Raw genomic sequence first — 25,244 nt, forward strand, 5'->3', positions numbered from 1 at the left:
GGAGGCTTTGCCTGATTTCTATTGCTCTGCCGTTTCGAAGACTGCGAGTATATCGATCAAGCCGGTGCCTATACTATTGATGATGGACAACCAGTAGTCGGCGCCTGAGCATATTCGACGAAGCACTGAACTACCCAATAAAGTGGTGTCGAGTACCACTACGAGTCATTTCACAAGAGAAGAACATACATTCATACATCAGCAGCTGAACATAACATTTGTTCTCCCACCGCCATTATGCCAATGCACCCTCCGCGGTAAAAGCGGCTCATCCTTTTCTTTTACCCGCTTACCCCCTTCACCCATTCATCCCATTCCCGTACGCGAGACGCACTATTTCTCCTCGCCTCGTCCCTTCTCGGTTCGCGTCGCACGGAGTGCTTTCGTCACACCACGTCGGACGGAGCATTCATGACGACTGTCCATGTCTTCGCATCGGCCTTTGTGCTCTTCTTGGATTGGGGGTACCTAGGTAATGTGGAGCGTTCTACAAGTTGGGACGAGGGTGCGGGTACGCACAAATGATGGAGGTGGATACAGAGGTACCTGGACCGCCTACTTACATAGGTACCTTGTGGACGGATGCCTCCCGACAGGATTCCCACGTGATTCCCAACGAGGCAAACCTGCATACACTGTCACACGAAGAAAGCAACGGACCGCTCCCTTGATTCGCAACGACTTCCCAAATCGGACCTATTTTACTCTGTCATGCCTCAGTCTCGCATATGCCACTTAGTCGTCCGTCGCAGTTTGCGGTGTGTGAAACAATGAATCAAGCGCAAGTGTCCTCGGCAGGAGGTGGTGATCATCATCGGAATGTGGAGGAGACAACGCGGAAATAATAACCTTTCAGCATTGATACTTTATGCCAACTTGTCCCAGACACAAAAACGGGGAGGGGGAGGCTATGTTGTGGCTTTAACGTTGAGCACATACACCATCCACACCCATCTACACGCACGTACGCACGCACGCATGCGCGCGAGTCGCAGTGCGCACAAACGTCCATCAACGCCTCTCGTAACCGCCATGTCCAAGCCACGAAGGGAGGGAGGTCAAGAACGACAAACCAGATAGATAAGCGAGAAGCGAGACCTCCGGAGGCGAGATGGGCAATTGCACACCCTTACATGAGATGGCGATCCAGGAAAACCGCAAGAGGGCACTGAATCGCCACCCAGACAACGTCATTCCGCCAATCCGGGCAGCGGCAAAAAGTGCCGAAAGCACGAGGACCAACGTCTTGCGTCCACGGTACCGCGGGTGTGGGTAGCAGCGCTTTCCATCCCAGACCTCCCTTGCTGATTCCAAAATAACAACATTGATGGTGGTGATAATGTGAGATGGGTGGTGGTGATATAGTTTATTGATTCATCGTCATTTGTACAACAAGCCACCCTACAAGCCACAAGCCAGCTTCTTCTCAACGCTCACAATCCCTGCTAAGCGAAGACAACCTACATGCGTGTCCCACCAACGGACGGGACAAGTAAAAGGTTAAAGTTGAAAAAAGGGGGATGGAAAAAAGTAAAGTAAGCAAGGGAGGTGTAGCGAGCGACCTGCGCAAAAGCAAACAGAAACATGGCATTCCTGCACTTTCCCGATGGTAACAAAGACGGGAATTTAGAGTTTGGGCGTTAGGAGAACAAGGGATTTTGTGGGATGCAGGATTTGGGAACGCCAGCTGGCTGCATGCAGGATTATCCGAGATTGGGGTTTGGTGATGCACGGTAGAGGGCGCGAGGCGACGGCTGGGTTTTTGCGTGGCGTGCCCCAGGTGAAAGTGGCGTTTGTTTGCCTAGGTATTCTGATGACATGGCAATTTTAACTTTGAGCTTTTCTTAGGCTAATGCTAATCATCGTTGTTTGTGCCATGTGAGAGCCGCGGAAGGAGGAGGAGGCCGGAGGCTGAAGGGCTAGCGTGAGGGGTCCGAAAGCGGGGGTGGGTGGTGATAGTCGGTGGTGGTGGATGGCGAAAAGAAACGAAAGAGGGGGGGTCAGAATCTTAGTGTTGGTGGGTGGTGGTGGTGGTGTGTTTACATCAGAGTATGGTACGATATCCCATGTGATTTGCGAGAATAGGGAAAAAAGACGAGATCTCAATCTCATCATCCTCCCGATCATCTGATGGATCTATCTGCTGTAGGATTTTCCCGCCCGAACCGAATACAAGATACTGGATATACAACACGGCGTGCGGCGCATGTTGCATACATGGATCTATACTTCTATGCATTATTACCACTCGACTTCCCCTTGGTCTGTGTACCATACTCCCTTCCCTCATGTTTGTGTGCGCATGTGTGTGTGTGACACCACGGAATCCAGTACCGCGCCTCTCTCCGTTGAAAGCGAAAGTACGCGCTGTAACTTCAGTCGGAGGAGGTGAGAGAAAAGGATGAGAAGCAAGGACCACAAAAGCGGGTAACGGACATGCTCCTGCATGATTGTCAGAGCAAGAGAAAAGCAAACCTGCAGCTTGGGTCCGCCGCAAGGTGCAAGACCAAGATGAGCATCGTGCAACGAGCTGTGTGATATGTGTATGGGTAGACATGCAGGGTGTCTCGAGCCAACACCAACACCAAGACAAGAGAAACGCAGGGGCTGGATCGATCTTCAAATCCGCCTCTGCTACCTTGCCCTGGCAGCTGGCAGCTGGCGCCGCGTGGTTGCGCAATGTGATACAAATGTCATCTTTCGGCCTTGTAGTCCAGCCATTCACAGCGAAGCAGCATGCTTCGCACTTTGCCTAGTTTGTGCTGCTCTCTCCGAACCATCGGGGGGCGAGGGAGCGTTGGGATCCGCTGGTTCGGCGCGCGCTACCTATTCCTACACCGGTATATCGTGAGTGGGTGGTACCGATGGTACCCTGCACTGTAGTCGCCCATCCTACAGTTGCTATATCGGTGTCGGTAAATCAAATCTTTGCCGTCCGTCGCAGAATGGGCTGTTTGGAGAAAGCCCCTTGCATAATGGAAGCGCGGGAGTATCTAGGTGTATAATCGCCTGCGAGGTTCCTATATCAGGATGGGATCTTCTCTTGGATTCGGGTCCTACTACCGCATTTTGATTAAATCTACGTCTTGTGTGGTGTGCGCGGTCATCCGTCTGACGAGGCTTCTGTGAGCGTATCTCCTTTGTGGCACAGTCGCTGGAATGGCATGGCGGAAGATGGCGGCTGAAGATGATGGGTTTCACAGCCGATGTGGATGTGTGCACGGGATGGATGAATGTGTTTGGAGAGTGGGTACTGCCGTCGGGCCTAAGCTTTCTTTATCTCCGCAGCCGTCTGGCTGGCCGTTTCTATGGAGCATTGGCTGGAAGGTACGACCCGACCAATTACGTCCTGCGCATCGAAATGAGGTAATTGCAGCATTGTCGCTGTTGGTATGCTGTCTCACAAGCTCACGATATCGGGTGCACGTGCTTTCAAGTTCAATTGCCCACATGCTCGAGTGTGGAGTATCTGCCGACTTGCGAAGAAATGCTTCGCTGCCGCCAGTTCCGATTCGCTGCGCATCCCCGTTAATGACATGTATTTCTCGACCCTGCTTGGCTTGTTGGCGGCGCATATTGCCTTTATCAGCCGCAAGCGAGGCACCGCGCTTGCAGACGACGTGCTGCGATGCAATCTTGGGAGCTATACCGAGTGTCACATATAGACAATATATCGTGATGACAACGAAGAAGGATCCTTCCGCGCTTGATCCACTTTACGAGAATGACCGCCGTTCGGCCCAATGCAACCGCGACCCGTCTCTTGCCTGTTCCGACCTGGCTGCATAGTAGGCCCTGGCTTTTGACAGCTGTCATTGCCACGGTTGTGATGAGAAGCGTAGTCTTGCAGACGCGGCTTATCCTGTGATCACGGCAGGGGGTTCAATTCCAGGTCCCTCAATTCGCTCCACTGCTGACTGTGAGGGGGCGGTTTCGCTGCGCCACGAGTCAGCGGCTACGCGCGCAGGAGGCAACGGGGGAAATTCGCCGGCACGCCTGAACGGCAGTTTCTTACGTGAGGTGAGGTGCGCACAAGACATCCCAGTGATCCCGCAACGGATGGCGAGTCAGACTTAATGTGAGTTTGCGCGCGAAGCGAAAGAACTGGAGTGTTTGGTTCTGGCCCGTGGTGGCTGATGCGCCAATCAAACAGTGGGATGGGTCGAGCTTCAGGGAGAGCCCGCGACTCAACTCCAAGGGGGGCTTGTGCTTGTTGGTCTGCAGCGCCAGTCGGGGCTACTCCACCCAAGGCTACGCTCTTGCGGCTAGCGTTTCGCTGGGACTGACGGAACTGGGAGGACGGTTACGATTACTGTCTGTGCATTCCCGCGGTCGATGAGGTATCGCCAAGCTGGGGAAGCGGAAATGGACATGAATGGCATCTGTATGCTGCTACTGTATCAGGAAGGAATGGATCGCGTGGGTACAATAAAGCGTCTAGAGCGTCCAGGTTCATGCATAGAAGATTGACTTGTGCAGAAAACTTGCTAAGAACTGGAGCCGTAATTCTGGGTCAGTTTCCGATGGCTACGTGGCTTCAGTTGCGACTCCGCATCGTCGGGCGGACAGTTTCCATGCGGCGTAAATGGGAAAGTTTTGCTGTTCAAACAGCCCCTTGCACATGCTATGACGTAGGCGCGCAGCCGTCTTGATGCCGTATGGTGCCGAAGTATACCCAACGGCACTTAAGCATTGCCTTCGGCAGTGCAGCCAGGATGCAAGACCGGGTACAGCAGGTTTGCATTCACATCGCGGGCCGATTGTATACCCACATTCTCAAACAACCGTCCAGGCGTTGTGACTCGATGAGCGCGCCCGCGGCCTCGCGTTCCCAGCCAACGACGCAAACCGTTAGCACCCACCGAGAGAGTTTTGCCTGCGCTAGAGCCCAGATCTGCAATCGACACCCAGCGTTTCCCGAAGGCGCTGTGTGCTCCGAGCGATCGACGCCGACTATTTATACAAGAACGTTGCAAGGGCAGTGCGAGGTCTTTGAACCCGGTGATTCGGATGTGTTGCGGGTGCATTTCGTTCAGTTTGGTGAATTCTAAGCGACCGATTGGGTTTGCATGGTCAAATCGTGAGGCTAACAAGAAAAGATCAGCAGGCAGTCGCGTGAGATGCGTGGCGAAGCCCATCAGAACGGTATCGAAACGGTGATGATTGGCGAGGCTGATGACGCTGCTTGATGAGGTCATTGTCTATTGCTAGATCTGTGGGTGTCGAACTCTGGCTTTTCATTTGTTTCCCCCAACCAGGAACACCATGCTTACTTTACTGCACAACGAAAGGCGCACCAGCTGCTCACCCTCAAGGTGTGCACAATAATTGCCCATGTGATATTCCAGTTTCCGACAGTCTGATTACATAGATGCGTTCCAGCCACATCTCAGATCCACGATGATCCAGCTCAAAAATCGATATTCGAGCGCATACCGGACTCGGCCAAACTCGAGCGGCGCCGAAAGACTCCGCTGTACCGGAATGGGGAAGTTGAGCGACGAATTATGATTAGCCGCGATAGCGAGTTCAACAGCGTTGGTGATTCGGGAAGCCCCGCTCGGCAGCCGTCAGCCGTGTCACTCTATACCGTTTCTGCCGACAGCAATGTAAGGGTGTGGCTAGTCATGCAGGTAATTCGGATAGCGTGACTTGTAACAAGTCCCTCAGCTATGATTCGTTGATTCGCCAAGTATGAGGCGTTGAATGATGTCGATACGGTAGAGCTTTGCCAGATGTGAATGAGCCAGCCGTTGTACAGTTGAGGAACGAGACCATGTCAAAAAACCCGCATCCATGTGCAAGGCTGAAGGGATCGATCGTGGTACCGGAACTCTGTTTCAGCGGATCCATATTGGTTGATACTTTGGGTTTCGTACCGAACCGCTTTGACGCTCTTCGCTTGGGCGGGGCTCGTGCATCCATGTCGAAGCACGGAATGCTGGGCCCCTAATGAGAGAATAAGGTTTGTGAGTTTCGCGCTTTGGTAACAGGGTCGTTAGTGGAGACCCGACTCGTGCAGTAGTCCAACAGTTGTGAAGAGATCAAATTGGGTATAGGAGCAACATCGTCGAGTAATAGCTGGTGTGATAGGTACATGCTGCCGACGTCGCGTATGGGACGCCGGCGGAGGAGGTGTGAAACGTAGATGCGAAGGCGTCCCATGCACGGTGTGATACATGGCTTCATGACGCGCAGAAGATATGAGCAGCAACATGACAAATCCCGCTCATCATGGAGCGCCGTGGTGGCATGGCAGCCATAACGCCAGAGGGAGTGGCTCTCTCGAAAACAATAACGCCAATTCTTTTCCTTTCCACCTCTTTCAGGCGGTGAGATCTTACAGTAACAAATACCAAGGATAGCACCTAAGTCAAAAGCAAGAAGAGGACCGGATGTGGGTATAGCGGAGGCTCTTCTTTTGCTGTCATGGAACACCAACCCCAATGCAAATGCGAACGTGAATCGAATGAGAACTTTCGTGTGCTGAAGCGTAATCGTGAACGAGATGGCGTAGACATTACGACCTATGCTGGAGCGGTCGGGCGGACAGGTGGCGTCGAGTTGGAATTAGAGTCGAATGTGACCACTTTCCGATACTTGGAGGCCTCGTGGGGTATCTCGGACTTTCGCTTGGCGGAAACGGGATAGGCTGGAGCATTAGGTGGCGAAGGGTCTTCTATGCTCCTGCTTCGTGACTTGGGCGGGGCTTCCGTGTCGGGCGGGCTGGTTACGGCTGCTGGACACATTTGATGTTGGCGTACCCAGTGTGCGTAGGCTTCATCAGCATACTTGGTGTGGTTCTCCAGTCGTTTGATGTAGTCCTGGGTAAGTCTTGTCTGCTCGTGAATATTCTGTGCTGGTGAACTCAGACGAAACTGGTTCTCTCCGGGTAGAGGCCGCTTCCAGCGGACACCGCAGTTCTTGCATCGCTCCACTTAGGGCGTATTTTGCTGCTGAAGCTGGGCTAGATCCTCAGGAGGAGGGGGCGCAGAGCTGATAGCCAAGATGGCCTGTTCCACAGAGGGTGCGATGGTGTGCTCAGGCGATGGCTGTTCTTCGGGAGTCTCCACTGGCACAGGGACTGCAGGAAGGGGGTCTGGCCGGGGTCTCTGATTTGGCGGCATGTTTTCCGAGGTGTAGACGGTGTTGAATCTTACGTTGTAGCGTTGATGTCGCCCGCCACCGTTTGTTTGGTCTAATGTCGGAGATGGGAGTGGTCTCCTGGATCCAGATTCCGGGTTAACGTCTCGAGCCTGCTCTGGCGACCTGGACGATTCCGTAAAAGCGTGAGGGCCTGAGGATAACGATGGGGAGGGTGCCCCGTTTGGATGGCGGATTCCTGTCTCCACGGGTACCTGATTTAAGCGATTGTCGCTTGCTGGAGAGCGTGGCGAGGAAGGCGCAGCTGGATGTGAGATGGGGCGGGACGTGTTAGATTGACGACCATTACCCGCAGCAGGGTGGAAATAAGAAAAGGCCAGCACAGAGGAGGGGAGAGTCGGTTCGGTTTCCTTTGAGTTTTCGAAGCGATGGGAGATGGCCGAGTCTTGGCGGACGCTGGCGGACGGATGTGGTGGTGGATGCGAAGATGCAGAGGAAGAGACAGGCGGACTGTAGGCAGCAATTGGGCCCTGGGGCAGAGAGAGAGAAAATGGTTGATGTTCGGGGCCCAGTGGTGGAATTCTGGTGTTGGTGGGGCTGGCCAGCAGGTCAGCACGCTTGCGGCAGGCTCTGTCACTTGTCGGAACTTACCTGACGTGCGGGCTCGCGTGATTGACTGCGGTGAAGGAGCTGGAATGCGAGTTTGGATGCGCAAAGTCGAGGGCAGCGAGCGTGGCCGGCGGCGTCTGGTGCGAGACAGGACGATCTTGGGGCGTCGGCGGCGGCGGCACGTTGTCACGCGGGCGGTGCAGGACTGAGTCGGACGACGAGGTCAGCTCAGCAAAGCTGGGGAGGGTCCGCTGGGGGAAGTGGTTGGGGTCGGGCTGCGGGTGCCTGCGTGGATGCCAGTCGCTTCCCATCATGGCATTCGGGCGCTGTATTTGAGTCTGGCGGTCTGGCGACGCGGTGAGGAAGTTGTGCGTGAGGAAGAAGGGCAGGGTCGCACAAGGAGTAGGGTCTCACGGGAAGGGTGGAAAGGGTCTAGCGATGCAGCAGCTCGAGTGCAGTGCTGGGCCCGCACTGGAAGAAGCGGCTGGCGGCCCTAGTTGAGGGACAGGGCATGTCACTGGTTTGCGCGCGCTGCGGGGGAAGGCGCTGCTGCTGCACTGTGAAAGAGCGCGCTGGGGCCCACTTGAGATGGCATGCAGCGGGGACCTGATGCCGTCGACGAACCCATGCCCCCATGTCGCCCGCCCACCGCCACCCTGCCACCCATGCTGGACATGGGCCTCGCACGGCGGGACGCCAGACGCGGAAGCGTGCGAAGCGCTAAGGGGCTCGGGGCTGACGGCTGGAGATCCGCTTGTGGCATGCCAATCTTGCCAGACTCGAGCTGCCGCCCGCCCCCGAGCGCACGACATGACGAGGCGCGACGAGGCGCGACGAGAACATGCCTCGCGAGTGACCACAGTGACCACAGTGACCCTCAGTGACCTTCAGCCTGTGCTTCCATCTAGACGGTGTACTGCCCGCTGACTGGCTGTGGGAAACACCCCCGTGTCCTCAGGCTTCCGCGTTCTGTTCTGTTCCCTACGTCCTCCCGGCTGTGCGCCCACTGCGGCTAGCTGCTTACCTAGCCCGGCCCCACGTGACCGTCCCATGCCCGTCCCATATTCGTCCTCCAATCTGCCTCTCCGCCAGGGTGTCCCTTTGCTTCTTTGGACGACTGCGGCTGCAGCCGAATGAACGCAACTGTGGGCTTCCCGTCTCGGCCACCGACGCGCCGCGACAACGACGCGCTGCAACGGGAGATGCGATGCTGCAAACACCGTAGCCTGCTCTAGAAACGACGCTGGAAACGCTGACGTCGCTTACTCCGGAGTACCTCTGACTGATGACTGTGCCGCCCTCAGCCGCCCGCCCCTCCAAACCACTCCGCCAAGTGCCTCACCTCACGAGTGGCAGCACCTCAACACGCCCGCCATGATACCGCCATATCAGAACCTCCTCCTCGGCCTCCCAAAACCGTTAGTCGCTAGCTCTCATCTCGCCATTTGCTGTTTCGGCTAGCACTCAACGGTGCTTGTGGCGCCAGGCGGCAAGCTACAGCTGCACCCTCCTGACGCATCCAACGGCCATGTTAGTGCCCTGCAACATCTCTCGCCCCATTGCCTTCACCGATGCGACATGGGCGACTCTCAATTACCGGACCGAATAGGAATCCTCCCGCGCGCGCTTTTCCAAACAAGTCCCTATCTTGGTATCTCGACCCCCTCTGATTGGCTCGTGACCCGCCCCTGCCTCCTGCCTGACCGATGACTACCTTCGAGGGACCTCGTCTACGAGAACGTCAAAACGCGGACATTTTCAACCAGACACTAAACGGTGTGCAAGAGCTGGAATAAAGTTAAGCTACTGTCCATCACCTTGTACGCCGAAATGACCTGATCAGTGATCAGACCTGCCTGTCGTCGTGACCTTCGGGTAACTGCATGGCGATCCTACAGAGCTGTCGGTCTGCCACGCCGCAAAGGAAGATCCTTCTGCTCCCAGTATCAAAATAACTCTTCATGTGGGGGGCGTATTCGCCCGCTACTATACTATCGTGTCTGGGCGACTCAAACAACATGCGTCCCCTAAACCTGCAAGCGATAATGCAAGTCTTTCACGGCTCTAGCCAGATTGACTGTGCAGCGCATTCGACGATGCGCACAGAAAGTCGTCGTCTGCTTTCCCGAGCATCGAGAGCCCTACGGGATGCCGCGAAATCACCAGCGGGCCGAGTTCCTGACTCTGTTATCTTCCTGACCAGCTTTCCCGCAAGTTTCACGAGTGTTTCCTGTCGTGGTACAAGGTCATTATCCTGAGTGTTACACCACAAGCCAAGGCACTCATCATCAGCCCAAGCCTAGGCCCGAGACGATTGCTCCATCTGCAGATCGATGAATTGATGCCTTCCTTGCATTCCTCCTCTGCTTGCATAGCAGCACGTCTGTTCACGGTCGGATCCACCTGGCGGACTTAATCATCCGGCCTACCATGGTTATCACGGACGCCCGTATAGAACACGTATGTTGCTCGCATGGGCACGTCGTAGCTAGCGAGTCCATCCATGCGGTTGAGCCATGCGAGTGCTAAGCCCTAGGTTTACATTCGCACATCCCTGTCACCGGGAGTCCTTCCCCGCCTCGCCTGCATCACCAAAACGACGCTAATAATCTCTCAAAGACCGACCACGGACTTTGAAGAGACGTTGCGCCAATCAAGCTCAGACACCGCAGGATGAATGTTTGGCTCACACCGGCAGTACAGACCCACCCTCTAGCAAACTTCCTCATGTCTGTGTGGCGAGCTTGGCCGTCAATCATTCGCTTAGGCATGTATGCGTGCCTGCACGACATCGCAGCATCGAACCTTGAGATGCACGACGCCCCCGTCCAGGTTAGCTTGAAGCAATCCGTGCGAGAGAAAGCTGAAGCCCATGCCTATTTCTTGTAAATGAGCAACAGTCCCTGCTTTGCAAACCCTTCTGGTGCGACTGACTCACGCATCGCATGCTCAGCAACGTGATAAGGCTGAGATGGCGCAATCGTGAGCTCGCAATCATGTTCAGGTCACGCCTGTTCGTGCCTGGCGATGCCTCGCATGCGTTATCTGGCAGACAGAGCAGCTAGCCTCGTTCTCACGACTATCCATACCTCATTTGCCAGTCAGCATATTTACAGTGGATTGCCAACGCGTGCATATACGCGAACAGCACCATGCTCAGCCATAAGCAATGCGATTGGTCTGCAGTACTTTCCAAATCCCAGCGTCCTGGGCCCCAGCCAAGTGACTGCCGACTAGTCGCTGCAGCCTTGGACCGCAAACAGTTGAAAGACTGTCACTCTATCCACCATCGGCCCTTCTTTTGGGGGACGCCCCTTTCGCTGTTCCTTTTCAAGTGATGACCCTCATGCCTCGGTTCGTTGCCGGGTGAGAAAGACGTTGGAGACATGATCACGCTGTGCCGCTTACGCGAGTATGCTGACCTCCAAGGATGATCCACGCCCTGCACTTCCCGCGCAAGAAATTTTTGGCACTCACACCGATATCTCACAGAGTGCAACGCCATCAGAACAAACGCCTCGCCGCGAAGGCCTGGTCAACTCTTTCTTAACGGCGACTGCTTCACCCGGAGCATTGACCAAGCGTTTCATGGCAATTATCCTGAACTGTGGGGCACCATCCGGGCCGCATCCGTACCTTAAACCAACATCTAAACTTCATGCGAGAGGCAATGTTGCGCATCGTTCCTAGCACTGCGCAGGGCCGTGGCAAAGATGAAGGGGAGATGATTCGCGGCCGGGTGTGCTGACTCGAACTTTGCCGCAGGAAGCCGACGTTCCAGATAATGGATGCACACCCAGCAGCGTGGTAGTACGATCCACGAATTATTGTGCGGACGATCGTACGGACGATAAGCATCCAAATGAGGCAGTTGTCGCAAAAATGAACTCGCTGATGGAGAGGACTAACACCGTTCAGTATATGGATTTTGCTTTTCCACTGACTGGAGCCGGCGTGCACAGCCGCTCGTCCCGAAAGAGTCAAGGTACGGGTAGCTACAGTGCTTCTTCATGCACGACATTCTGATCGGTAGGAGGAAAAGCAAGCGCGCCTTTGTGAGCAGCCATCCGACAGCCTCTTCCTCAGCGAACAATGGCGCAATTGAACCCTTTTCTTTGAGAACCGAAGAGGCTGATAACGCCAGAGGATTCCAGAAGAAGCAATAAACTTTGTGTAGGCTATTGGCACTACAGCGCCAGAAGGCAAATCTAACCGACCCCTAGAACGAGAATGCTGTATGTCGAGATGGGCCTGCGACTACCACACAATCGTTTCTCTCTATACTCAATACTGCGCAGGATGAGCGCTTACAGCCAGGTTTTGCCGGGAAGACCTTGTCTACACGACACACAATCTACCCACCTGACCTCCCTTTGATGCGGCAACTTCATTCAACGGAGAAACCCCGAAAACCCTGGAGCCTACGTTGACGTTGGGTCACCCACTTTGCATGTCTCCATTTTAATTCAGGCTGTAGTAGACCTGTCCAATTCCTTTCTTGCATGAGGTAACGCGGCGCATCTCCTCTTCCAAGTGCTGGATTCGGTTTCGCATCCAATCCATTTCGCCGTGATTCGCCTCGACCTCCTGCTCGTGCAGCTGTTTCAGAAATAGACAGTCTTGGTTTCGGCTCTCTGCAACCGACAGGAGACGGTGGAACTCTTGTTGCATGGCCCTAGTGTCGCAATTCATGGCGGCCGTCAGGAAGCGCCCGTGGATGTCGTCCTGTGACATGCTGGTGGCTGGTGCGATGACGCTTGTGGATGATGGCTGCGAGGGAGTGGTCTGTTGGGGCGTCGTGGTGGCGTGCCTACGGAAAGCGACTTGGTAACAGCGCATCAGTGGGTCGTTCGGATCGTAGGATGGGAAGTGATTGGCCATTGGTTGTATTTGATGGGTGATTCTCGGCTCTGTTTGGCTGGGGGGAGTTGTTGTTGAGGCTGTGTGGTTTAGCAGCGATGTCGCGATGAGGCTAGTAGGTGTGAGATTTGATGTAGGGTGGAGGGAGTGAAAATCCACCATTAGATGCGCAGCGACAGCACTGTGTACCCTTGGCAGTCATGATTGCTCGCTTTGCTCTTTGCAACTCATACCTTCATCAGTGATAGTCTGTCTGCTTTCACAGCTGCTGCCTTATCAGAATGTCAGCGATGATCCCTACATGTGCCATCTGAACTCGCCACCACCATCTGTTCCTATCGCGATCCCATTCTGTCAGGGTCTTCGGTGCCTCTCGACGAGAAACGCAGTAAGCTGACATGCTAACCGCGAGCACAGTGGCGACTTACTATCTTCGAGGGCCCGTCCACTGTCACCCAAGCTCACTACCATCAGCGCACTCACCACGGCAGCGTGAATCGCATTCCAGACCTCTACACCCATCGCATTTACTCCCATCGCAACGCGCCCCTTCATTCGAGCAGTCTCCTCTTCCTCCTCTCTACGCATCCTGCACGAATACGAACACACATCCTGTAACCCACATAAGGACAAGTCGTATTGAACCACCCCAAAAAGACGTACACACATCACCGTAGCGATCAGTACTCCCGCTAGATCCAGCGCTCTGTGCTCTGCTAAGCATGAGTTATCGATCGGATACACCGCCTCGTCTTCGCTTCGGAATGTCGTAGCTGGCACTAGGGAAAGGCTTGATATCATTCCGGACTGTGCATACACATACTCAGCATGGCGGTCAAAGGAGCGAGGTCGTAGTCCAACAATCAACTCTGTGAGGCTCGGCGTCATGTATTGATCTACTGCTTTGTGAGCTATTTGGGAGTGATCTGTGATACTAGTCCCTGATGTTGCTATTTATTACTTAGCTTGTAGGTCTGGGAAAGTATTTTCGTACCATGGATAAGATCGAGACGACTGTAGGAGATGATTATGGTGACGACTTCGAGACATGGCGGGGGTTGTGACGATAGTTGTTCTGGAGATGCTTGTCTGCGCGACTTGCGGGGCGATGAGCGACGGGCATGAAGATGAGTATTGACAGCCGCGCCTTAGGATTGTCTGGTAGGGAGGAATATATATATCGGTTGGTTTGTGTACTATGAGAGTTCCTGTGGCTAGTGAGACTAACCTAGTTGTTGATGAGGGAGTCGATATAGTCGTGAATGTGGAGTTTGGGTGTGTAAGTAGTGTTCCTTCCCCGCTGAACACAACGGGCATGAGAAACATCTGGAGGTATTCCTCGTCCCTTCGACATGTATATAATTCACCCTAGAACAGGCCTACGAGGTAGCGTGCTACCGCTATAATCTCTTGGCGGTGCCTGCTAGAATGCCCTCTAGGAGGTTACATATAGGCGTTAAACCAATATTAATCAACCCAGCAGTGTTCCTTTAGATGGCTTATTATATTGCTGTCTTCTATTTGTCTGTTCTTGTTTCTGCTAGTCGTGCCGAGTGTTATCTAGTTTCACATATCTGTTAGTCTATTCTCTTAGTGCTTCAATCGGTGTCTCCGCGACAGTAATCTAAAGCTAGGATTGGTCGTGCATGGCCCGGGAACACCGTGTGAACGAATGAAAGTGAACGTGATGGTAAGTCCATCAGGACGTTATCGCAGCCAATACACGTCCCTATGTTCGGAGTTTTCCTGCGAACCATGGTAGAGAGATAGCTGAAGCCAAGGTCGACAACGAATTCAGCACACATAAGATTCGATCTTCAAATTTTACCATCTTACACCTCAATGTCCCTCCCTCTGCTACTTACAACTACATCCACCGAGATGTCCGAACCCTCTTTCCGATTCCTGGACCTTCCACCAGAGTTGCGATGTATGGTCTACGAGCAGCTCGAAACGACAACGAAGCATTACACACTCGCCGACATGCCAGACCCATCTTCCACGATCACACTTGTCTGCAAAAGGTTGCCCGTCCAAATACTGGCGACATCCAAGTTGATCAATACCGAAGCCATGACAATCTTCCGGCCCAGAATGCTGCAACTGAAGGCGCAACCAATGCGCTTCTGTATCAGCGTGAACCCCAGTAAACCTCTGTCCGTCTTGCGTCGTTCGCTCTCGCGCTGCTTCCGATACAATCCTCGTCCCGATGGCTCACCACCATTAAGCGAGGCGGCTGAAGCCTTCATCGACCGCTGTGTTAAAACCCGTCGCCTAGCGAGCAGCTGCCGCCATGTTGAGATAATGGTGACCGACAAGGACGCGCCAAGTCTCACACAATTCATATGCTTGTTATACATCAGCAACAAGTTCGCAAGGCGATACCACTTGAAAATCACTCTGCTACGCAAGGAGCTAGCAACCGGAATAAATTATGCCAATTGGTGTGCATCGACAAGTCTTGGGCGTTATTTGTCGATGGACAAGAGTGTGCATCTGCATCTCGCAGATGAGCCAGATGCTGAGCGATGGAGGTGGGACTGGGAAGAGACGACAAGTGTGCCGGAGGTATGAAGAGTACAGAAGTGTGTGTTTAACCAAGCGTGGAAGTCTTCAAGATCTCTTGTTCGAATACGAATGGGAATTGCGAGAGAATCTAGGAAGCCTTCCTCGTGGTTGCAGTCAAGGAAATAACAGGGAGCATAGCCGGTACGCTGGGATGCCGAAATCTTGCTGGGAACGTCAGTCTTACGTGAACATACGCACAGGACGTTTGGAGCGATGAATGGAGTAAATCTGATTGTATGGCATTAATCGAAGAATGCGACGCTGAGAGAACCTCCAGGTTGCGATAGGGTGTGATGCAGTGTTTCTGGGGTTGAGCGGAAGTCATCCGACAAGCTCGTATTCAATACATGCATGCTCGTATGCGGTGCGATGTCGTTGCAGCTACGTTGTGGTTACTTGCAGCAGTCCTGCAGGGACTCTTTGTCATTCTGAGCTCAACTGACGCCGTCGCGTGTCCACTCCTGCCCTCGATCTTGCAACACCATCTATTGATTTCTTCTTCCCCAGTCGTTCGCCATGACCTTAGTATGCTGTCTAGAGGCAGCAGGGCCGATTTGGAGCCGTCGCCTGACTTACCTCGCATGGCGGTTTGGTTTTGACAGGTCGAGCTCCCCCTCAACCGAGGTCACGCGCATCGATCATGATGCTAGTCAGGCACACCGTCCGAGCTTCCTTTCCCCGGACGTGCTTAAGATGAATGACGCCGTCCGTGTCTGACCGCGCCGGGCAATGCCACGACAACCCTCGAGGGCCTACACGAGAGGAATTACCTGATCTCGTCTTGTTTCATTACTCAAGCTATGACGAAAGCTCGCTACGACTTCAAGACGCGCCCGGTCGCGCACCCGGACGCTATTGTCGCAGGCGACAAGTACCGCTTTACCATCCTCACAGATGGCCTGCTCCGCTTCGAGTGGGCCGAGGATGGACGATTCGAAGACCGCGCGAGCACCTTTGCCATCAACCGCAAGCTAGCTGTGCCCGACTTCTATGTCTGGGACCGCGGCCACGGCATCGAGATCGTAACGAAGCGCTTCCACGTTGTGTACGACAAGAAGAAGTTTAGCGCCGATGGCTTCAAGATTCATCTCAAGGGCGACGTGACGGGCACATGGACATACGGACAACAAGTCTCCAACTTGGGCGGAACAACTCGTACACTAGACGGTGTGAACGGCAGGGCCAACCTAGGTCCTGGTGTGCTGTCGAGAGAGGGCATGGCTCCTTTGGATGACACCAAGTCCATGCTCTTCGAAGACAATGGGTGGATTGCTGGACGCAGGGGTGGCGACAGGACCGATCAGTACATCTTCATGTATGGTCGCGACTACCGGGAGGCCATGCGTGCATACTACGCTGTCTCAGGAAGCCAGCCCCTCCTTCCACGATACGCCATGGGCAACTGGTGGAGTCGATACCACGCATACGACGAGAAGGAATATCTCGATTTGCACGATCATTTCGACCGCGACGATGTACCCATGAACGTGGCGGTTGTGGATATGGACTGGCATCTGGTATGGGATCTGCCTGGCGGTGTCAATGGCTGGACCGGATACACATGGAACAAGAAACTGTTCCCTGACCCAGACGCTTTCATGAAGAAGCTGCATGATCGTGGCATGAGGCTGACGCTCAACCTGCATCCAGCGGACGGATTCAGGCCTCACGAAGAGCAGTACCCTGAAGTCGCCAAATACCTTGGTATCGACCCGCAGTCTAAACAGACGATTCCTTTCGACTGCACGGATAAGAAGTTCATGGACGCATACTTCGACATCGTACACCACGAGCACGAGGAGCGAGGCGTAGACTTCTGGTGGGTGGATTGGCAGCAAGGCAACACATCCAAGATCCCTGGAGTAGACCCTCTCTGGGTGCTCAACCACTTCCACTTCCTCGATAATGGCCGTGGGTCCCAGCGTCCTTTGATCCTCTCTCGATTCGGCGGCCCTGGAGCACAGCGCTACCAGATCGGCTTTTCTGGCGATGCTATCATCACCTGGGACAGTCTGCACTTCCAGCCTGAGTTCACAGCTACCGCATCGAACATCGGGTACGGCTGGTGGAGCAACGACATTGGTGGTCATACACATGGCTACAAGAACGACGAGCTTTATACTCGCTGGGTACAACTTGGCTGCTGGTCGCCCATTCTGCGTCTTCATTCAGACAACAACCCTTTCAACACGCGCGAGCCCTGGCGGTTCAACGAAGAAGCGTGCACGATCGTCGAAGATACACTGCGTTTCCGCCACCGCCTCATCCCATACTTGTACACCATGAACGCGAGAAGTGCCTCCGACGACGAGCCGCTCGTTCAGCCCATGTACTGGGACTACCCAGAGTCTGACGAAGCGTACAATGTGCCCAACCAGTTCCGCTTCGGCTCAGAAATGATCGTGGCACCTATCACCCAGCCTCGCGACGGGACTACGCATCTCGGCGCAGAGAAGCTCTGGCTCCCAGAAGGCCGCTACGTCGACATCTTCACCGGCATCGTATACAACCGCGCCGGCGAGCTCACTGTCCACCGCCCTCTAAACTTCGTCCCCGTCTTCGCAAAAGAAGGATCCATAATCCCGCTCGACGCAGCCTACCGTCCCAAATCCGGTTCTCCAAACCCAGAGGGTCTTGAGATCTTGCTTGCCGTAGGCGCAGACGGTTCCTTCACTCTAATCGAAGACGACGGCACCGGCCACCTCGTCGACGACGGCGGCTTCTCAATCATCTCAGACGAAGGCCACGAGGAATCCGCCGACGACACCGTGCGCTTCGCACACACACCCATCACGTACAAGCAATCCACCGGCGTCATCAAGATCGGTCCTACAACGCCTGAAAACCCCGCCATCCCCAAGAACCGGTCTTGGAAGATCCGCCTCCTGGCTCACACACTCAAGAAGGGCGCTGAGATCCGATGCGTCACCACCTCCTCCAGCACAAAGAAACATGCAAAGACGCTTTCACACAAGATCACCCAGGAAAGCAACGGCACGCTCATCACGCTCGATGCGGTGCCAACTTCGCACACCATCCACATCGAATTACTCTCTTCATCTTCTCATTCTGCGGGTTCTTCCTCGTCGGGGCCGCAACTCGATGTTATCGACCCGAACCCCAAGCTTTGGGATATCATCGATAAAGCGTGGATCGAACTGGACAAGAAGTGGGATTACTGGAACTGCGTCAACAACGGGGAGCCAGTGTTGAATAAAGTGCGGGCGTTGCAGGGGAGGGGTATGAACCAGGCGTTGTTGGATGCGATGTTGGAGTTGTTGCTTGCGGATGAGAGGTATGCTGGAGAAGAGAAGGATGGGTGGTGAGATGGTAGTTGGGTAGTATAGTTTGGCGTGCATAGTCGTTTCTCGACACCGTACATGCTGATAAAATTGAATGACCGTCCTGCAGTGAATCTGTTGCAGGACGGTCATTCAATTTTATCAGCATGTACGGTGTCGAGAAATGACGTAAATGCTTTCTTACGCGGGATATGTTTCTATACACATATTTATACATAGCGTTCGAAATCCATGGCTCTTCCACGCAATGCTGCCGCTGCCTTCCATCGTCCAACGTACCCAGCTTCTTACGGCCTCATCTCAACCTTCCCCTCATGCCCCTTCATCGCCTCCTTAAACCCATCCCTCTGCAGAATCTCCGCCACCTTATCCATAACCTTGCCCTCTCTCCTCCTACTATAATCACCCTCCTTCATCTCATACCCAGCCCTCGTCGCATCCTCCAAACTCTCATACTCCCAGATATTCGCCTTCATACCCACCCCATGGTACTGATGTTTCTGCAGGAAAGCCAACCACGCCTTCACCACATCCGGATGCCCGTCTTGAATCTGTATCAGCCGCCGCATGGTAATGCGCTCAAAGTTCTCTTGGGATTTCTTGAAAATGAAGTTGGAGCGTGGGACTGTCCAGCGTTCGGTTATGCGGGGGAGGGGGATGGGGCCGCGGGCGCAGAGACCCATGTAGTAGGCTGCGCGGACGGCGAAGTCGGCAAAGAGGAGGAGATTGCGGATGTTGTAGGTGCGCAGTTGGAGGTCGCAGGTGGGCACGCCGTGTTCGGGCGTGCGGCGCAGGGGGCGCATGTGTACGGCCCGGACATTGATGGGGGTGCGGAGGGCTTCGAGGGCTTCGGCGGTTTTGGCGTCGAGCGGGGGTTGGTCGGTGGGGAGGGTGATGTTGTGTTCCCTGGTGTTGTTGTTAGAGGAATGCGGATTGGGAATTGAGAACTAGAGAGGGAGATTTACTTTGCCAGTTTGATAGGTTCCAGACCAGCGCGTTTGTACACCTTGAGTAGACCCAAGTGATCAGGTGTGTTTTGTAGTTCTTTCCACCTCTGCGCTGCCTCTTCGCGTGTCTTGGGCTCCCATTCTTCCTGACGTTGGTTGACTTTCTGTTGACTTGCGTATAGACTAATTTGTTGTCAGCAACTTCTTCTGTTGTTCTTGTCCATTCAGCATATCGTACGTCTTGTATTCCTCCCGACTGATACCAAGATCCTCCAACCGCTGGTCGAGTGGCATGGTACTGTTCTCCAGCTCCAGCTTCAACCGACCCATAAGCTTGGCATCTTTGTCTTCTCTCGAGTCCCTCTCATTGCTCTCCTCTGATCGTGAGCTCTTCGCCCGCGAGAAAGTCTGTGTGTGTGGTCGGGGGGCGTGGGTAATCTGTACCGCGCATTAGCAATTGATAGACTCCCACAAGCAGTTCAATTGAAGTAGAAATACCTTTGCCCTCTTCGCCGGCCCCAAGAAGGAGCGCATACATCGTGGCGCTGCCATGCTTGATATCGTCGCACTCGCCCACGTCCAACATCGAACTTCTTCCAGAGAGCCGACGGCGCTAGTCGCGATTGCAGCTAGAGTCTTGGCGGCATCGGAATTGGCCGCGCCTTCCCTCTGCACCCTAGTCGTACCGTCTCAAATTGTCACATGTACAAGATAACTTGTTCCCCTTGATACAAGATCGAACCTCTGCGATTCCTCGTTTTTCACCTGTTCCTGAAGAAGCACCAATTAATCAAAATGGAAACAGTTTCAGATATGGCTGCGGCACCGAACGCCTACGCCCGCGCTATGCAAACGGCCATGTACGTGCGCCAACAGCTGCCAGAGGCTCTGCAGTACCCCAAGGTAGCCATTGTGTGCGGCTCTGGACTTGGTGGACTGGCCGACACAATCGAGGCGGAACCGAAAGTCGAACTGGCTTATGGCACCATTCCAAACTTTCCCAAGAGTACTGGTGAGTGCAGACATAGAAGCATTATTTCGCTACAGAGTTGATCTTGCGGATTACACAGGATGCGGGGTACTGACACCTTTGTTTAGTTGTGGGACATGCTGGAAAGTTTGTGTTCGGTCAGATTGGGCCTCAGAAGACGCCTGTAGCGCTTCTTGTTGGACGGGCACAGTGAGTCACGGAGAAATCAGAGGCTCTTTTACAAAGATCATGGGATTAATGGATGCAGTTTCTATGAAGGACACTCGATGGACCTTGTCACATTCGCTACTCGAGTGTGCAAATTGCTCGGTGTCGAGACTATGATCGGTATGTCAAGAGAGCAGATGATCAAAGTCAACTGGCTAACCGTGGATGAAGTCACGAACGCAGCCGGTGGGCTCAACCAGACTTACCGCGTAGGAGACATCGTATGCTTGAACGACGTAGGTCGACCCTTTTCAAACGTCGAGCTCAATCTGACTCTGCCTAGCATCTCAATATGGCTGGACTGGTGGGCATCCATCCTCTGCGCGGACCCAATATCGAGGAGTTTGGCACACGGTTCCCACCTCTGTCAGATGCGTACGACCTCGACTTGAGGGTGCGGACGCACAAGGCCTGGGCAAAACTAGGACTGGATAAACAGGAGCGACGGCTACACGAGGGTGTGTACGCGTTTGTGGCAGGACCAACGTATGTCATTCAAGTCCTTCTCCTCCCTCTACTTCGCTATGGCATCAAACATATGCTGACCGTGTTCAAGTTACGAAACTCGTGCAGAATGCCGAATGCTCAGCACGCTAGGAGCTGATGTAGTGGGTATGTCCACTGTACCGGAGATTATCGTTGCCAGACATGCTGGAATGCGTATTCTAGCATTCAGTCTAGTTACCAATGTGGCTGTGCTTGAGGCAGGCGCCCGTGGCAACGATGCGGAGATCCAGACCATGAACAGGGCGGAACTGACTGAGCATTTGAGCCAAGGTAAGGCAAACCACGAGGAGGTACTGGAGGCCGGACGGGAGGCAGCGAAGGACATGCAAGCCCTGGTCAAGCAGATCTTGTCCGATCTTCACGGCCAATGATCAAGGGCTGTGGTAACGGCGGGCCAATGCGGCAACCGCCAGTGTGTCCTTTCAGATGCGCATCGCAGGCAGGCATATTTTCACAAGAGTGAGGCCTGAATCCAGAATAGAATATACCATCCACACGGTCCAGAACAAACAAGGTCCCGGTGTAGAATCGTCCTGGCATGTGGCCAGAAGCGACCAAGCAAGTCTCAAGGCTTGACGACCTTGCCCTTGTTTCGCTTCGCCTTCATCGCCTTGTAGTGCGCCTTCTTGCCGCTCTGCTTCGATGTCTGGATATCCTCGTACTTGCGCTTGAAACGGCCGCTGTCCTGTTCCTGGGCGACAATCTCCTCCAGCATGGTCTGCTTGCGCTCCTTGTTCTTCAAACGGCTGCTGTAGAACTCAGTAGCGCCTTCGATGATAGTGCCGACTTGGGAGAATGCAGGAACATCGCCCTTCTTGTTGTCCTTCTTGTAGTGGCGGTGGGGGTCAAGGACGTTCCTCATCTTGAGTAACTGGAGATCTCGGCGCAGCTCTGGGGTAAGGTCGGTCTTGGGCATGTTGAACCACTGTGCGCCAGCGGTGGCCTTCTTCTCCTGTGGAAAGCTGTTAGCATCGTGACTGACAACTTCAAAAGTAAAACTTGAGTGTGGTAATGCCTCAGTGTAACTATGAACTAATGGAGCCTCAGTGGTGCAGGAAGGCAACCAAGACGGCGCCCGAGTCTGCTCAGCTAAAAGTTTGGGATAATTTTCATCACGGGCATGCGGATGCGAATAGTGTGGCTTGAACGTACCTCTTGCTTCTGCTTCTTGATTTGAAGCGGATCCTCAATCTTCTTGATGCCGTTAGCCAAAGCCTGTTGCTTCTTGTCGACGAGCTTCGAGTGATCTAGGCGCGTGATGTTGCCGTCAGTCTTTTCGTAAGTATCGGCAATATGGCCGGGCTGCAGCTTCGGTAGCCTGAATGGAGCATCCGACTTGTTCGCGGGCTGCGCTGTGGCTGCCTTTGCGCGCATACGGACTGCAGCTTCATTAAGCAGCTCCCGTATCTGCTCATCCGAGAGTTCCTCATCGGTGTCCTCAGCGAGGAGCGGCTGGTGCGTTGGCAACTCCATGTTGGCGTTGTCCGGGAAGAAAGTGTTGGAAAATTTGAGGAACTTTTTGAGAAGCTCCGGCGCGCTAGCCAGTTCGGCCCGTGCGGCAGCGCTAACCGTTCTGGTCGCGATGCGCTCGCGGCGACATTACGTTCGCAGTCTCTCATACCATTTCCAATTCAAGGCAGCTGGATTGACAGTGATCCACCTCTGCTGCTACGCTAGGATTGCCCTGCTCCAAGGCTTTCTTCGTGTCTCTCGTGCACTCGAAAATGGTCCCGATGGTTGGGATCCGCCACGTCAAGCCCGCTGATGAAGCTCCAGAGTCAGCTTCACTCCTGGGCCGTCGCCTTGTCATATTGTCTTATGACGCGTGCTCGCATATTCTGGCGCGCTCGAGAGAATCGGACGGTGAACAACTCATCACTGGCATAGCCCTGGTGTCTACGGGGCCAATGAGAACGCGTCATCCTGACCAACAGCGCTCACATCCCGCATGCTACTCCAGCTGGGGCGGGATCAAGTTCGTCTCTCTAGCGTGGTGCCTCGATGTGAAGTGTGCTGCCATGGGCCACGATCGGTTCGAGTCTTGCGCCGGATGGAGATTGAATTGTGATAGAGGCGGCAGGAACATTGCGTCGCTACTGTGCTGTCACCTTGTCGGGCCTTGTAGAGAGATGTGGTGCGACGTGCATATCGCGCATATAAGCATGGCTGAAGCGACGATCGCAGCATCTTCTTCTGAAGAGACTCTAGTATGAGAAATACTACGTCAGAACATTGAGCGAATCCTGCACCCGCCCTATACTGCAGCCCGTCTTCGCCCACAGTTCTACATAATTGTCCGCGTCGTGAGTAACGTTGGGGCCCTTGCTTAGCTGTGGTTCGTTGACTCGTTAGAAACCCACCAACCAAGCATCAAACTCCGCGAATATATTCTCGTACTGGAATTTGATTCGTCGAACCAGAGCATAGGTCAGTTGCGCATTTGATACAACCTCACGAGTGTTGGTGCGATTGAGAAATAGAGTAATGCTCATCTACCATGGCAGGCCGCACACAGCAACGCCGCGGGAGCCTAAAGACAGGTACCTGCGCCTTCCCCGCCCACCTCTCCCGACCACTCAGACCGCATCTTCGACGGAATCACGACCTCGCCCTCCTCTCACAACACGCCCACCGCGAGACCCCGAGCAGCCATTGGACGTCGCGCGTCCCTTTCTGCACCGTCCCGCGACCGAGGAACAAGTATTGCCATCCAGACACGCCGCGGACTGACGCAGACCCTGTCCACCGCGTAACACTTGCGCAACCACGCCCAAGCCATGGACCAAGTCAACCTCCAGGGCCACGGCCAGCAGAAGATGCGCCAGCAGCCCCAGCAAGCTGCGCCGCGCAAATACGACGGCCAGCAGGGCAACCCCCTCTATGATCCCACCAACGGTGGCCACTATGGTACGTCTTCCCGCCCCAGCTGCATGCCACGCGACGCGGCGCTGGCTGTCGCATTCACCATGACATCCTGTGCTAACACTATACCGCAGGCGCATCTGCAGCAGTACGTTATATTCGCGCATCCGCGCCTATGCCTACTTCCAGTCGCTGATATTTGGTCCAGATTGCCGCACAGAACCACGCGCCTGATCCACAGCTGTTCACCGGTTCGTGGCAGAACGTACGCGCTCGCATCTGTCATAGCCACGATCGCACAAACTAACGCCTACAGGTCAACCAAGGACTCACCGGCAACTACCGCGACATTCTCAATACCTACTGGCAGCAGCAGGTCACGAAGCTCGAGACGGACGAACATGACTACAAGCTGCACCAGCTCCCGCTCGCCCGGATCAAGAAGGTCATGAAGGCCGACCCAGAGGTCAAGATGATCTCAGCGGAAGCTCCCATCCTTTTCGCCAAGGGTTGCGACATCTTCATCACCGAGCTCACAATGCGCGCCTGGATCCACGCCGAGGAAAACAAGCGTCGCACTCTCCAGCGCTCCGACATCGCCTCGGCTTTGTCAAAGTCGGACATGTTCGACTTCCTCATCGACATCGTGCCCCGCGAGGAGGCTCATCCCCACAAGAGAAGTGCCGGCCAGAACGCAGCTGTACAGTCATCAGCAGCTGTGGTCCCTCCCGGGGCTATGCCTCAGCCAGTACATGCTCAACATTCCATGCCACCTCCCGACTATGGCCTGCAGGAGCATCTGGGACAGCAGCAGGAGTACCAGCAACCGCCCATGTACCCGGGTCCGATGCAAGGCGACCCCCGCGCCTATGCACAGCAGCCGATGTTCGACCCCAGCGTCTACACCCAATACCAGGTGAGCGGTCAGCAGCCGCAAATGTACGCAGTTGGTGGTCAGCGTGGGCCTGACCCGAATGCCGATCCCCAGAGCTATGGCCGGTATGAGGCTGACCCCGACGACGCCGAAGGCGAGAGGGTCGACGCTGAGAGTTAGGAACGACGGCGTTATCCTAGGCTCTGGAGCCTACTTCGACGTTAGCTCACTCACTTTGCATGTTATCATGTTGATGTAGTCTCCAGACCTGTCGGGGTTTTTACTTGTATAGGATGGTTCTATCAAGGCACAGGGGAGGTGATGGAGGCAGGCAATGAGTATGATCCCAGTGTTTACGAGGCGTTGAGGGAGTTTGGGGATTTCTTGGGCACGGCCGCGGATGCGGATCGGTT

At 54.4% G+C, this 25,244-nt stretch overlaps 6 protein-coding genes across 6 annotated transcripts; 3 read left to right on the plus strand and 3 right to left on the minus strand.

The window, feature by feature from the left end:
* Nucleotides 1-12,174: 12,174 nt before the first annotated feature.
* J4E92_007960 (uncharacterized protein) lies at nt 12,175-12,594 on the minus strand (the record flags this gene model as incomplete). Its single annotated transcript, XM_051499320.1, has 1 exon — nt 12,175-12,594. One exon carries the CDS (start codon nt 12,592-12,594, stop codon nt 12,175-12,177), a length of 420 nt encoding a protein of 139 aa, XP_051350569.1.
* Nucleotides 12,595-15,941: 3,347 nt separating this feature from the next.
* On the plus strand, nt 15,942-18,467 carry J4E92_007961 (uncharacterized protein; the record flags this gene model as incomplete). The annotated part of the gene is made up of 1 exon (XM_051499321.1): nt 15,942-18,467. The coding sequence occupies one exon, from the start codon at nt 15,942-15,944 to the stop codon at nt 18,465-18,467; it is 2,526 nt and encodes an 841-aa protein (XP_051350570.1).
* A 263-nt stretch (nt 18,468-18,730) lies between these two features.
* On the minus strand, nt 18,731-19,942 carry J4E92_007962 (uncharacterized protein; the record flags this gene model as incomplete). Its single annotated transcript, XM_051499322.1, has 4 exons — nt 18,731-19,349; nt 19,409-19,573; nt 19,629-19,828; nt 19,889-19,942. 4 exons carry the CDS (start codon nt 19,940-19,942, stop codon nt 18,731-18,733), a joined length of 1,038 nt encoding a protein of 345 aa, XP_051350571.1.
* Nucleotides 19,943-20,185: 243 nt separating this feature from the next.
* On the plus strand, nt 20,186-21,466 carry J4E92_007963 (uncharacterized protein; the record flags this gene model as incomplete). Its single annotated transcript, XM_051499323.1, has 7 exons — nt 20,186-20,402; nt 20,489-20,570; nt 20,629-20,708; nt 20,760-20,824; nt 20,872-21,074; nt 21,145-21,200; nt 21,258-21,466. The coding sequence occupies 7 exons, from the start codon at nt 20,186-20,188 to the stop codon at nt 21,464-21,466; spliced, it is 912 nt and encodes a 303-aa protein (XP_051350572.1).
* Nucleotides 21,467-21,660: 194 nt separating this feature from the next.
* Nucleotides 21,661-22,568, minus strand: J4E92_007964 (uncharacterized protein; the record flags this gene model as incomplete). The annotated part of the gene is made up of 2 exons (XM_051499324.1): nt 21,661-22,047; nt 22,248-22,568. 2 exons carry the CDS (start codon nt 22,566-22,568, stop codon nt 21,661-21,663), a joined length of 708 nt encoding a protein of 235 aa, XP_051350573.1.
* A 1,304-nt stretch (nt 22,569-23,872) lies between these two features.
* Nucleotides 23,873-25,011, plus strand: J4E92_007965 (uncharacterized protein; the record flags this gene model as incomplete). Its single annotated transcript, XM_051499325.1, has 4 exons — nt 23,873-24,002; nt 24,092-24,105; nt 24,166-24,222; nt 24,274-25,011. 4 exons carry the CDS (start codon nt 23,873-23,875, stop codon nt 25,009-25,011), a joined length of 939 nt encoding a protein of 312 aa, XP_051350574.1.
* Between the last annotated feature and the right edge of the window lie 233 nt (nt 25,012-25,244).

The sequence above is a fragment of the Alternaria infectoria genome (assembly GCF_024043175.1).
Source record: "Alternaria infectoria strain BMP 0036 chromosome Unknown scaffold_14, whole genome shotgun sequence".
NCBI classification, from domain to species: domain Eukaryota; kingdom Fungi; phylum Ascomycota; class Dothideomycetes; order Pleosporales; family Pleosporaceae; genus Alternaria; species Alternaria infectoria.